At 43.9% G+C, this 14,426-nt stretch overlaps 1 protein-coding gene across 2 annotated transcripts; it reads right to left on the bottom strand.

The window, feature by feature from the left end:
- Window positions 1–211: 211 nt before the first annotated feature.
- On the bottom strand, window positions 212–14,426 carry WHAMM (WASP homolog associated with actin, golgi membranes and microtubules). Of its 2 annotated transcripts, XM_087745069.1 has the most exons (10): window positions 13,794–14,426; window positions 10,200–10,373; window positions 8,682–8,832; window positions 7,981–8,150; window positions 7,121–7,286; window positions 5,967–6,154; window positions 4,436–4,522; window positions 4,256–4,351; window positions 3,399–3,873; window positions 212–662 (listed from the first exon to the last, which is right to left on the bottom strand). In XM_087745069.1, exons 1-10 carry the CDS (start codon window positions 14,331–14,333, stop codon window positions 376–378), a joined length of 2,334 nt encoding a protein of 777 aa, XP_087601195.1. In that variant the 5' UTR covers window positions 14,334–14,426; the 3' UTR covers window positions 212–375. The 2 variants fall into 2 exon arrangements, with proteins under 2 accessions (XP_087601195.1, XP_087601196.1); XM_087745070.1 differs by lacking the exons at window positions 7,981–8,150; window positions 8,682–8,832.

Raw genomic sequence — 14,426 nt, 5'->3', positions numbered from 1 at the left:
AATAGATGTTCAGTTAGTTTTTCACTCCTTAAACTGTGTTGTGATAGCATTACCTACTTGTAGTAACAACCTAAACACCGTATGTTTCAACCCAGCATTTTAGCTGTCTTCAGACGTGGTGAAAATTCTACATGGTTGAGTCAGAAATATCTATTAATGCAAGCATATTTTGGAGTATTATTTCTCATGCAAAAATAATGATTTGCAGCTCTTGGAGAAAATCAATAGGATTCTTTTACTTTACAAGACATTTTGGACTGTGAGAAGAACACACAGAATCACGCTGTTCTTTCATTTTGAAAGGGACGGTCTTCTACAATGTGCAAATGAGACACACTCTCTGTTCCAGTCAGTACGTCTGTTCCTCTGAATTGGTTAGCTGTCCCATTCTCCATTATTCTGATCATTGTTTTCCTCTTCTTCAGAATCAGCAGACACTTTCTTAATTCTCTGGATGACTGCCTTAATGCTTCTCTCTAGCTCATTAGTGGATCCTTTACTGACATCTTTCTCAGTATCTCGATTCACTTTTCTTAGTTTAACTCCTTGCCTTATGGCAGAGAGGATGTTGTCTTTTACAGAGGCATACGGATTCGGCTGTTCCACTTTGCGAAGATGAACTTCACTGCGTTTTAGAGAAGCCAAAACCTCATCCATGGAGCCTGCAACAGATAAATCTATTGTTACCAGAAGAAAGAACAAGACAACCACGCTTAGAGGTATAAAACCCTACCCAAGTGTTCAGGGTTCTTCCTTTCATCTTTACTAGAGACAGAAAAACGCCTGGTATGTTCTGGCACAGACTCTTTCAAGCTTCTGCCACATCAGGCTCTGGAACTGCTTTTAAAAAGCAGTTAAAGCTTTTATATCTTGAATTGAGAATCCAATGCCTCTTCAACATTATACGAGGTTGTGCTCCAAGGAAGAAATTATACACAAAGGAGTATGCTTCTTTTTCATTACAACTTTATGGCCTTTCAAAAAAATTTCACTGAACCAAAAAATCTCTTGTATTCTGTATTAGAAACAATCTACCATTCCTCCTAGCTTGCTCAGATGCCTGCTGAGACTGTCAATTGCATTTTTGCTCAGTCAAGAGAAAAATGAAAGGATGTGAGTAGAAGGGCTTGAAACTGCACCACTGAAGTCAGTGGGAGCCAGATCAGGCCCTAAGCAGGCAGGCAGGCAGCTCTTTTCTGTATGGACTTAAAAAATAATTCCCATTTTACAACATGATTTAAATCTCAGGCGTATGTTTCTGAATTTCAGACCATAAAGGACACCATACTGAGAGAGAGCTTCCACTAGTTCTCCTGATACACACTGTAATTTGCATTTTACTCCTTCTGTTGGATTCTTTGTTCCTAGCTTCAGACTGTTGGACAGGGAGGCAGTTCCCTGGACAGCAGTCGACTCCTACAGCCATAGGTTCAGACCATCTGTGCCTCACAGCCAGAAGTTATTTTTGCCATGCGCAGTGCACAGAAGGTTATGCGATTAACATCAAGTACTTGAAATTTAACATTCTGCTAAATCCTGTGGTACTTTCAGAGGCTGAGATGCCAGAAAAGGATCAAGCAAAGATCCACCAAGTTGTCTTAAAAAGCCTTCGAGTAAGAAAATCTTAAGTCTATTAATCAAATGGGCTGCCTGGTAAAAGACTAGTCGGGCTAACAAATTATAGAAGAAGTTCCCCTTGAAAAGTATGTTAACACATCACAGACAGTATTTTCAACACCAGAATATGAATCTCTCCTGGCTTTTCATGTGCAAAGACATGAGTAGTCCAAAGAACCTGTTTATGAAGCTGTTTCCGTAAGTTCCTGTGGCACTATTTTACCGATTACTATTACAGCAATTAGTATGCTGGTTTTCTTCATGAAATAGGTGTAACAACCAATTGGATCTCTCCAATGAACAAAAAAGGATTTTTCTTATCCATAATAATAAAAGGACATCCATGATAGGCTGTGAATGGTGGTAAATATTAGCTTCTAGCGAGGCTGTTCCAGTAGCAATCAGGCTACTCTGGCGTACAACTCCTGTTGCTAATCAAAGCTTTTTAAGCGTATCTGTGGTAGAGTTATCCCACAGACCTCCCAGACTGAAGTCCACATCCTGATCCACTGGACGCACAGTAGTTTGTCACGGTAACCCAACCGTGTCTCAGCCCTTCAGCTGCTTGTACTTCCCCACACCTTGGAAGAACTGAAAATGCTGAACCTTCCTTGGTATTTCTGCATGTGGTTTGTCTCTGAACTGAGAGGATGCAAAGGTTGCTTAGATGTATTGTGAATAGTCTGAAAAGGAATGTACCACATTTAAAGACATGCTTCATTCTAGCATAAGCTCCACTGTGAAAAATGACAATAAAAAATTGCTGCCTTCCAACTTAGATCAATCTCTCTGACAGTCAAAATATGTGCTTGCTTTAGAGATAAAAATAAGCCTATTAGCGGGATGTAACCAGTGCAGCCTTGGGAGGCTGCTGAGCCTTATTCTCATTCCAACTACTGTTTCAATTGCCGAGATCTTACTAACAAAGCAGAGGTGCAACAGAGCAGAATTTTTGCCCTACGAATGTTAGTATGCCAAAGCTATCCATCTGCCTTTCAAATCCTGGTGAAATTCTGCATGAATTCTCTTAAGAAACCTTTATTTAAAAAATTATAAGTGGACACAGGCTATGCATACCTTAGAAATGCAAGCAGCCCAACTGCTAGCTCTGTAGTACATAAGTCATAAACACTAAAGTGCAGCCTTAGTACAACCACAAATTGACCCACAGTGGTCTTCTGGCTGAACAGGTGATCGATCCTCAATCAAAATGCCACATTTGGTTCAAAAGTTGCAAAGTTGTGACAAGAACCAACCTGGTAATAAAGGTTGCTTCTCACCAAAAAACAGGAATAAACCCCCTGCCCTTGGAATTCCTTCTGACACCTTTCTACCTATTACAGCAGTGGGATTTGCAGCGTTGTAAGAAATGCAGGTCCTGAATTAAGATCTCCACAGAACTAGTAGCGCTGTGATTAAGCATAATTTAAACTAACTTGTAAGGCTGTACTTAATAAATGATTCCAGCAGAGATTCAAGTTCAAATGTCCTAAAAAATCGCCCTGTCCAATTTGACAGGACTTCCGCAAAAGCACGGAGTCACACACTCTATCAGGACCCTCTGAAGTGTATCAAACCAGATACCCAAATCATTGTTACTCATTTAGCATCCTGAGTTATGGTCAGTGTTATTGTGTGCAGTTTCTTAGACTAAGCTTTCCAAGAGCTGAATTTTATTGAGCAAGACTGCACACTATTCCTGTCCAAAACCAGAGGGAGGGAGAACGGAACAATTCAGGAAACTAAAAAAGAAGAACACCAGTTGATGTGAGCCTTCTTACCTACGTAATTATTTATAGACCTCCTGGATGAGTCATCCTGTTTGTGCAGTGCAGGGCTTTCTGTGGGCCCATCGGAGCTAAGGGGAAGTGCCTTATCCTCTATTGCTGATGGCATCTTTAACTGGAGAGGTAAGGGGGGAGGTGGGGGAGGAGGGGGTAAAGGAGGAGGAGGCGGAGGAGGTGGTGGTGGTGGGGAGGACGGAGAGACCATCAATCCCTCACTGTGCTTTTGTTGCTCTGAGCCACCAGCAGTAACAAAAATCTGGACAGGTATATCTGCTGGGGTATTCTGATGTGAAGCTTTTGATTCTTTGGCTTCTACTATCAGTATGCTCTTTGGCTGCTCCAGAGCTGCCCTTGCTCTCGATGAAGGTGGAGGGGACAGTACTGCAGCCTGCTGAGTGATGCTTCGTGGCAGCTTGGGACCGAGAGGCTGGGGACCCGACGTTTTCAGAACAACACGAGCTGGACACTTCTGAAAAATGAATCATAAGGCAGGAAGTCACATCTCCATTGGACTGGCCAAAACATCAACCCCAAAGAGACAAAAAGCCACAGAGTACAGACCTGTCCCACTCCCCCATTCAAGCAGAAAATTCAACCCTGAACAGATTTAAATTAATATAAAAGTATTTCTTTCAAAGCCATTTCCTCACTTGTATTCTTTGCAACAGGTTCTGCGCCTGGAAACTATATCCTTAGTGGATTTAAACCTGTTGACTCATTACACACAATCCTATTTGGCTATCCAAATGGTTGTCTCTGATTTGGACCATGCTCACACGTGAGCTATGGCTATGTTCTGAAGTTATGTTTTGACACCATTTAGGACTACTGTAGTAGTTCACAGTACTTGCCTCCCTGAATGTTTTCAGCCTCTCCAGTGTTTTCTGACGTTCCTGGCTTATCCAAGCTTTTTTCTTTTTCTCCTCCTCTTTTTGCTTGTCTCTCTTCTGCATTAAAACACAAGTGAGCGAGCATTAGTGCGTGAAAACAAGCAGCTGCCAGATTCTCCAAGGCTGCTATTCAGTACTCACTATCTGTATGCTGTGATGCTGCTGGAAGCGTTTTTTACTCTCTTCTGCCTGTTGCAGTCTCTGCCGATGGCTTGCTTCACATTGATCCTGGTAGAACAGTAAAATTCATGCAACCCTTGGTTAGTTCACATTTACTGTGCACCATCTGTGCCACTAACTCCTGTGCACAAGTCACTACACAGCAACCAAGGCCAAGTGCTTAGCTGTGCCAAGAAGTATGGCTAAGCTCAATCAGTGGCAGATGTGAGACCCTGAAGGTAAAGTCTGTGGGACTCCTTCATGGCCAAAGCCAACAGGATCTTTTATTCTCCTAATTAGTGATAGGCTTATTCACGCTGCAGAGGGAACATATCCAGATCTGAATCGATCCCTCTGTCTTACATTTAGGTTAAAAAAAAAAAAAAAAAGAGATGAAAGAGAAAAAAAAAAGCAAGCAGCAACAAGCTCTGAAGAAATTTCACCCAGGTACCAGCTGGAAGGAAGGCGTGCAAAGACATGAGGGAAGCTAGCAGGGCATTACAAAACTACAAGGCTACTTTCCCCTTGTCCCTTATCTGCCATAGCTCCCAAGTACAAAAGCCAGGGAAGCAAAGGTAGGGGAAGCACAATGAATGCCTAACAGGGCTACCTTCTGTTAGTAACAAAGTGCTGCATAGAAGCTGCAGGCTTCAATATTTTCTCTGGGAGTCGCTATTTGTCACTGTACAGAGGAGGATTATCCACATGGCTGGGTAAGCATTTGCAAATCATCTGGCATTTGGCTTTAGCATTATATAACCAAGAGACAGCAATTAAGTGAATGAAAACAAAAGCAAAGGAAGCGTCTGCCGAGGAAGCAGTTGCAAGCAAGAGACAATGATGGCCCGCAAAACATTTCCAATGTCATTCCCATTTTGTCCAGGCTAGTGAGGGGTAAAGGGCCAGACAGACTGGAGCTTAAACTCTGCTCTCTGCCCCAGCAGGACTGTGCAGGTGTAAGGTAAGCTCAGCTCACTGGGAAGGTTCATGAGAGTCAACTGTGATCTCTCCTGTCTTCCTGGTGTTCTGCTCTGAATGGGAAACAAAGGAAAAAACTGCCCTTTGCACAGAACTGAGAGGCTGGAGAGAGAATTGTAGCAGTTAAATATTCTCCTCCCTCCCATTCAAAGGTAAAGTATCACTTTGTGGGTTGTTCTGTCACTGCAGCTTCCTTCATTGCAGGCCATTTCCTCCTGTACTGCAGCTGCTTTGTAAAAGGCTGCCAGGGCAAAGCTCCAGCTGGCCACAGCAGGGCTCTGGTAAGGTTTAGCTGACAGGGGAACACCATGTAAGTCTGTGCTCTCTTAATAAACTAGAGAGGCACTTGCACCATACAGTGGAGTGTAAAGCTGGCTTAAAATCACATTGCCCCTCTTTCTGTTTGGAGGCCTTGGCACTGAGTCACGTATCATCTTGTATGCTCCACCCAAAGCTTCCCTAGTTGTTTCCTGTCCATCCCTCGTGAGTCAAGACATCAGCTAAAGAAAATGCACATCTCCAGGACTGCATTTACTTTTTTGTTCCTGAGGTAGGCTCTCCTCGCACAGACAGTCCCACGCTTTGTCTCCAACTGCTTAGTCTTCTGCCTCAGCATCGTCATTTCTGACAAGTTAGCGTAATGTTGTCCCATTGTCTGTTCAATGACCTTGAGCTCCTCAGGACTTTCACATGTATCATAGTAAACAACTTCATCCTGTTTCTCTAAAAAGGCATTTGGCATTTTTTTAAAAACCCAAAATTGCCACAGTTATTTACACATTTAAAGAACTAATGACATTTTAAAAGCCATTGAAAGCAGTGAGTTAGTTCTTAGAAAGTGTAATACTCCAGAGCCAAGCTTGGTCCTTCGTCCTTCAAAGTCTTACGCAAACATGTCACGTTACTCACAGGGGTGCTTTGCAGGATCAAATTTATGCTGTTACCACTTGTTGTTATTTAGCTTCCTCTTTCAAATGTCTGTCTGTGCTTTAACTCCTACCTTCACCGACTGGAGTTTTCCTGGAAAACTGAAGACTGTTCTGATCAACACTGGGTGACTTGTTTTACTATTCACCAGGTTTTAATTATGAAACAAGCAGGAGCAATGTTTACTTCACAGTAATAGAGAATTCATAAGCACAAATAAGCATAAACAACTGGTGCCTAATTTGGTCATAAAAATGTTATGAAGAGACACTTAAACTGGAATATAGCAGTACTCAAGCACCATCTAGCTATAATCACCTCCTTTTGTCATTACAGGATGTATTTTGCAATTTCTACATGTTAAATTACAAGAGATTTGTGATGAATTTCAGGACCCATTTCAGCAGGTCACAATATCCAGAGTTTCTATCCATAGATCCTGTAACTGTGAGAGCAGTTAAGTATTTTCAATATAAGTTATTCCATATGCTAAACCAGTGCATGCACATATCACAGCTGCTGTCAAGATGAGCTACCAGTGTGACTTTGTTTTTTAAACTTGTGTTATCAGATTAGTGTCTAATCAGTCAGAAGGCAAAATATCAGACGGTGCCATGGCATCAGTGTTTTCCAATGATGTTTTCTACTATTGAGACCTGAGCAGTGACAATCAACCTTTTTTTTTTTTTTTTAAATGAAAACAGAGCAGGCTATATCACTCCTGTGTTTTGTATATGTGCTTAAATATTTGTTTATTCTTACCTTTAATCTGTCTCCTTAAAGTGTCCAACTGTACAATAAGCAGCATCTCTTCATGTTTCAGTACTTCAAGCTGTACATTATATAATTCCAGCTGTGTTTCATAATACTGTATTTCCAGCTCCTCCACTACAGTTAGGTTCTCTTCTTGTTCACTGAGATTCTCCAACTGTATAGCCCCAAATAGAAAATAAAAAGCATTAATAATAAAATATGCATACATGAAACATGCACGGATGCAAAAATACCTGTACAGAGCCTGGCCTAACTGGCAGCTGCTTAGGTGCTTTGGTATGGAAACAACAGAACATTAGAAATGGTTTGGAGCAGACACTCAGAGGAGCAGAGAGCCTTATTAACCTAAAGTGTAAGTTTACCTTAAGTCTACCAGGAAAGACTTCATTATAATCTGCACAAATAATACTGCTCCTGAAAACAATTATATATGGTGCAGTACAGTACTCTTGGAAAATAAATACCTGGTACTCCTAGCAGCAGTTAGATGGCATCAAATCAATAAGATCAGAAGATTAAAATTAAATAAGTTTGCAGTGTCCTCTGAAAATAATATCTGGTCTTTATCTCCCTAAAATTAACAATTTTAAAGGTTAATATCACAAATGCTAACCTGACACTTGAACTGTAAAAGCATGTATCTTAACCTTTGCTAAGTGTCCTCATATGTGCAGGAACAATTTTAAAAAAATGGAGACGTGCATTTTTCCACAACTTAAAACCATGTTGAAAACCTAAGCCGTTTCATAGACAAAGACTTTGCAAGTCTACTCCCATGACCACTTCAGTAGGTTTTGATCAGCCCTTTACAGAACACTGACAGAAAAGGAGGCTTTTCAAGGTCTTACGTTTTTCTGAATGCCAGCTCTCTTCTGTTTCAGGCACAACTCTCTTGCCCTCAAATGCTGAAGGGTTTCTTTAGCTAACATACATTTCAGGTTTTCTAGTCGTGGCAAAGCTGATGCCCAGGTGGTTTTACCAAATCTTTCCTGATCTTGTTCCATCTGTTTGTGCATTGCTGCAGATTTAAACATTGCAATAAGATATGAGAAATGCAGTGTACTAATAGCCCTTGTGTGTTTCTACTATAGCTGCAGTACTAAAAAATGCTGATGCTATTAAACAATTTCTGAAGCTTCTTTAGAAATTACAAGACTAAAAGGCTGAATTTATGATTTTATATATGTAAGTAAAATACTTCTTTGTACCATGGAAACATGCCTTAACAGTTACACAGTAATCTACTCAGTTAACATTCTGAAATCCTTGAGGCTTGCGTATCGAGCATTAAGTGTCCATGGTTTTTGTTCAGAGGTTTGCAGCCATAAGTCCCAGGCCTTAATAATGTCTGTGTGCAAGCCAAATGCAAGTTGTAAACCACATTGGTTAAAAGATAGAAATCTTAAGTGAATAAAATGCTTCTTTCTTAAGCTGGACACTCATCCTAACCTCAGGGTCTGCAGAGAGAGACCAGCCGAGGTGATAAGAAGAGCTCTCAGCACCTAAGTCAAGTATTTGCACAACCTTTTGTGTAAATCATTCTGATTACCTGCCAGTGCCTTTACAGTTTCCTTGAAGTAGTTCACAGTGATATCCTGAATGGAGCACACAGCATTCTCAGCTCGCTTAGTCCATTCTTCAGCATCTTTCTGCAAAGCTGCTACTCTTTTAGGCCCCAAATTATCATACTGCAAAGACTTCTGCAAGCAGACAAAATTCTCAGTTGCCAACTGGTTACCACAGTGGTGCAGCCTGCATTATGCTACACTTTTTAAGCACGGCAGAGCACGGTGGCAAACATGACCTTCCCCTCACCTGTCACAAAGTGAATCACTACTCATGCCTATGTATTGCCCTGTTCCTCATTCTCTAGACAAAGTCAGACCCTTTGTTGCCCATTCATGACTTCATGCTGAACTTCGGATTTATTTCTTAAAATATTTTTAAACTATCATGTTAAAAATCATGTCCAACACAAGTGGTTTTAGTTGTTACTAAAAGTAACTCAAAACCACTCTGCTACGCGCAATGTTCTCTTCTATTTTTCCCCACGTGTTGACAGCACATTGCGCTGTCAGGTTCTCCAGTTTGGCAGTTCTTTCACACAGGAACAGGGATATAGAGAAGAAACATACGAGAGTATTTTCAAGTCCACAAAGTGTACATGAGTACAAGACCAGTATTCAAATATTTTTTAAAAGAATTAGATTCCTAATGAGCCTAAATATCCCCTAAGAGTTTTTTTCATACAGAAACAAACTTTCTGTTTCATCCATTCCAGTTTTCACTTTAATTTTCAGTACAGCATATTGGATATTTTATCTGCACAGATTTAGACTTTCTGTATCCAAGAACCTCAGTCTAAACTTAAAACTGTTCTGCTCTTTTTGAGAACATTAACAGCTCACTTTAATTTTAACAGACTATTTAAGGAAAAATCAAAATATGCCAAAAGATGGCTGCCTTCTCCAGGGGCATCATAACTTTCAGTATGTGCTTCCAGTTTAAGATGCACATAAAATTAAATGAACGCAGTGACAACTGACATGTTTTAATCTGTACTTCTAGCAGGTTGTAGCAGCAATGGAAAACTGCTTTGCAAGGTAAGGTCTCCTCTGCCTTCTGTTCTACCACCACAACTGAGTTAATCTGGTGCATCAGCATTGCTGGGAGATAGCATTCTCAGTGTCACAAACTAATCCCACTGAAGGCAGCACAACGAAGGCTACTTAGATGTCTGTAAATTTAACCTACCAGAGAGTAAACCCCAGAGAGGTGGAGCTTGGGGATGTTTTCCTTTTAATTCCTCAAAACAGAAGGAAGTGGGACATTGGTGGGAAGGCAGCTGCAGTTCTATTCAAGCCAATACCATGGACTCTGAGATCCTCTGAGAGTGGTTCTGCCCTAACTCTGAATTTCTCAGTCACATTTGGTGGCTTGGCAGGGGGAAAAAAAGTAGGTACAGACAGAGGTAGGGAACGGTAAGTGATTTGAATCTAAACTGCTCCAAGAGCAGGCGATGCCCTACTATATAACTTGGCCTTTCACTCTGTCAAGGCAGACCTACCAGGATTTCCAGTTTGTACAGTGTCGCCAGCTCTCGCATATCTCTGAAGGGCTGCAGTAAATACTGGTAGAATTGTGTTGCCATGGTGACCAAATCCTGATAAGCTTCGTCTTCTTCTTCATAAACCTTCATCAAAGCCACCATTGTGTCAGCATTTTTATGCTGCTGAAGAACCTAGTGGGATAAAAGGTAAATCAGACTTAGCTGCTTTGCATTCATGTGTGCTGACTGCTAACGAGCTCTGGTGGAAAGGACCTGCCGTTTGTCATTTGATGAACAGGCAAGACTTCCCACTACACAGGAGGTATATGCCAGGCATTCAGCAGCCACCCCTACCTGGAAATATCTTTACCACCACACTGTTAAAGGCACTAATTGCTGCATATTACATTGGGAGACTGCAAGGAGTATCATGCCTCGGGCTTCCACCACAGAAATTCTAATAGCTGCGTGCAGATGGCTTGGTTGCTGCTTTTTATAAACACAAATGGGAAACTGGGGAAGTCTGTGTACTGGAAGGACAAATAAGGTATTCTTAAACTAGCTCTTGCATTGCGTCCACAATTACCAAATGCCTGCTAATATGAAATGAGTTCCTGGATCGAGAATTTCTGACTTTGGGCACAGAAAAATCATATTGCCATTTAAAAATAAGAACTCAAGAAACAGATTTCTACTCCTGATATACCCTGCAGTTAAATTCCTTTAACTTTTGTATAATTTATAATAGTTTATTCTAATCTCAGTTCTAGTGATATTACACTTTGTAACTTGTAATTCTTCCATGGAATGACCGCCTTTCTGATACACTAGCCCTTATTTAAGATCTTTATTTGCTTCTATGATAAAATACAAACTTGGAAACTTCCCCTCAATTGCATTTGTTTACTGGCACCAATCAAAGCTTCAAAGATTTTTCTTTGACAGCAGCTAGCAGAGACCATGGTGTGCTCTATGTGCCAGGACAGAGCGAGCCAGCTGAGAGAACACAGCTAAGTTCCACTGAGAAACACAGACCTTCCTGGAAGGACAGCGTTTGCTCTACAGCTCTGTAAGGAGGGAAGGGAACAGGGGGTGTTTGGTGCTACAACGAGAAAAAGCATTAGAAACATAAGCTTGATTGTGTTGCAACTGAAAAGCACTGAAATTAAACCATCAGCTTTGCTCTTGCCAGCTGAGTCTGGGTAAGACAGCAGGAGCAAAGTTCCCAGCTGTGGAGGCATCTCCCCAGAGAAAATCTGTAGAAGTCAGCTCAAGGGCATTTCCCACCCATCCTCCCTCCAGGCCTAGCACAGGCAGGACAGGGGAAGACAAGGATCTGAACTGCAACATTTCTGATAATCCCAGAAGTCCTGCGGCCCCTTAGGCTTCCTCAGGAGCTCATGGTAGCTCAGACACAGTCCTAGGGCCCACCTGCAGCAATTTAACAGTCTGCTTTTTCCCCCCACTATCAAAGCCAAACAGGAACACAACAGTTTGCTTTCTGGTTCCCATACTCAAAGCAAGTAATGAGGGTCCTGCTGCTCCTGGAAGATGTTTATAGTGAGTAAAGGGGAAGTATTAGCAAAATTTTGATGTCAACTCATGAGACAATTATTCATTACAAGGGTTTGGGTTTTTTTGGGGGGACAACAGGGGGTTGGGAGGCAACATTTTGTCTGTTTTAAAATAAAATCCTTGCTTTTACACAATCTGATATTCTTTTCATAGAACTCTGGTTCACCATTAGCCCAGCTGACAATTCTGGTTGTTGTAACAGTATTGCTCTTGGGCTTTTTTCCTTTGTCTTCAAACACACATGCAAAAAAGAAGCATTCACACAATATTATCCTCCTCCATCTTGTACCAGTATCTTCTGCATTCTTCAAAATTAATTTCCTGGCCCAGAAGGATGAAGTATTTGAGAAGGACATGGATGTAAAAGGGGAAGAAGGATGCTCTGATACATAAGGCTAGTTCAGTGCCAGAAAAGGCAGATTTTATTTCTTGAGTCTTGTGTAACTTGGTCTAGACTGCAATATAATGAATTTACGTCCCTGAATTTATGTTAGGCCTGCAAATACAACAACACTCTACAGCATGTTTAGCCATATCTAAAATATAGTTGGAAATAGCAGAATATCTGGCACCGAGTTATACTTGACCACCAAACCCCAAACTGCCACATGGCTGTACATGCTTGTGCTGCTTGCGAAAGAGCATGGTGGCTTGAATGTATTTCTAACTGGGCCGGGAATGGTTTTAGTCAGTTACAAAAACCATAGCTTTTGTATACAACACTGTACATGAAGTTCATGTAAACTAAAGTTGTCTTTTTAAAAACAGTGCCTTTCTGAAACAGTAATGTTGTTACAGCTGTTGAAGACTGAAATAGAAACAAAAGGCTAAAGCCAAGTGTCTTAACTTTCCTCCAAAGCATGATAATTTTCATAAAATACCTTTCAGCTTGCTTTGCCAGGAAATAGACTGCAAACAGATACTGCAAGAAAACTATAGCAGTGAGCCTAAAGTGTCTGTAACTCTTGCTTTAACATACTGATGTCCTAATTCCAACCATGTTACTAGACACCATCCTTTAAACTCATGCTTACTACAAGGGGAAAAAAAAAACAGGAATACATCTGCAGCAAGAAGAAACTTATGGTACCAAAGGGAGAAAGGGCTAACATCATTAGTTCATAGACTCATTAGGCCAGAATTTGACACTTCAAAAGAACATAACACTATTTCTCTGACTACTAAACACTATTTGGCATAGGTCCATGGCTAAGTTTGGTTTTAATAAAAAACCTGACGGAGAATCCCCCAGTTGTAGGCATTACTGCAAACAGGCAGTCTGAGACCTTCATAGGGAGGTTAGAAAATTAGAGCACGATTGTACTCTCATTTGGTTACCATTCCACCCATTGCACAACACTGCTGGATATTTTTAGCACTGTGTTTTTGTAGGAGTGCTTGCAGCTTAAGTAAGCACCCCAATGTCTTACACTGACTGCCCACCCAGAGCTAGCTTATTCCCCACTTAATAAAGTAGTACTTATGAAAACCGATGACACTCAGTACTTGAAAAAGTTGACTTCACCGTTTCCAGACAATCAACGAAGTGTTTGTGTAAGCACTAATCTGAACATCGGACAACACTACGAGCAAGATGGTATTAGTGCCTTGGTCACCCTTGCTCACGTTACCCAAACGCGAGTCTGACCCGAGCGACTGAAGCTCCTGCAGCAGAGGCTGCCAGCCTCGTGCACGCAACCCCCAGGTGAGCAGGGCCGCTGAAGCCGAGGCTCAGACACGGGCACCTGCGAGCTGTGCAGCGGCACGGAACAGCGAGGGCCGTCCCACACCGCGGGAGACCTTCTTCTGCCGGAGGGAGCGGCCCTGCGGCACCCCCGCCCCGCAGGGACAGCCTCGGGCCGCTGCGCTCCCTCAGCGGTGCCGGCCCAGGCCGGAGGCGCCCGCTGGCCCTCAGCGGTGCCGGCCCAGGCCGGAGGCGCCCGCTGGCCCTCAGCGGTGCCGGCCCAGGCCGGAGGCGCCCGCAGGCGCTGCGGGGCGGCCCCTCCGCCCCCCCCCGCCCGGCCCCGGGGCCCGTACCCGCCGCAGGGCCTCCTTGGCCCGGGCCAGGTGGCCGCGCAGGGCCCTCCCGCGGAGCTCGTGGAGACTCTCGAAGTACTCGTCGTCGTGCCGCCGGTCGGCGGCGAAGAGGGCGTCCAGCACCACACGGCCGCCGCAGAGCTCCAGGGCCCAGCCCAGGTAGAGCTCCAGCTCCCGGCACAGCTCCTGCACCTCGGCCTCGCCCGGCGCCGCGCCGCCGGGGAACAGCACGGCCCAGAGCCCGCCGCCAGCGGCGGCGCCGGGCAGCGCGGACGGCAGCGCGGGGAAGGCGGGCTCCAGGCGCGGACAGACGGCCGCCAGCTGCCGGTGGACGCCGCGCAGGGCCGGCGCCGAGAAGAGGCCGGCCCAGCTCTGCGGGGCTTGCGCCGCCGCCTCCGCCCGGCCGTGGCAGGTCACGGCGAACGCGCCCTCCACGCCGTTCCAGCCCACGAGGAAGCGGAGCCGCGGCGGCCGGGGCTCGGCGAAGGCGGTGTCACGCACGGCCACCCACCCCTCCAGGCTGTCGGGCTGCGGCTCCATGATGGCGGCGGCCGCGCAGCCCCCGCGCCCGCGGAGCGAAAGGGAAACCGACCCGCCTTAAGGGCGCCGCGCGCACCCCGACGAGGGGGCGGG

This window comes from Nipponia nippon, unplaced genomic scaffold (genome assembly GCF_047370975.1).
Source record: "Nipponia nippon isolate SJK-2023a ecotype South Korea unplaced genomic scaffold, ASM4737097v1 scaffold_9, whole genome shotgun sequence".
Classification (NCBI taxonomy): Eukaryota; Metazoa; Chordata; class Aves; order Pelecaniformes; family Threskiornithidae; genus Nipponia; species Nipponia nippon.
Note: the sequence above shows the minus strand (reverse complement) of the source record. Positions and strands in the feature narration are given on the sequence as shown.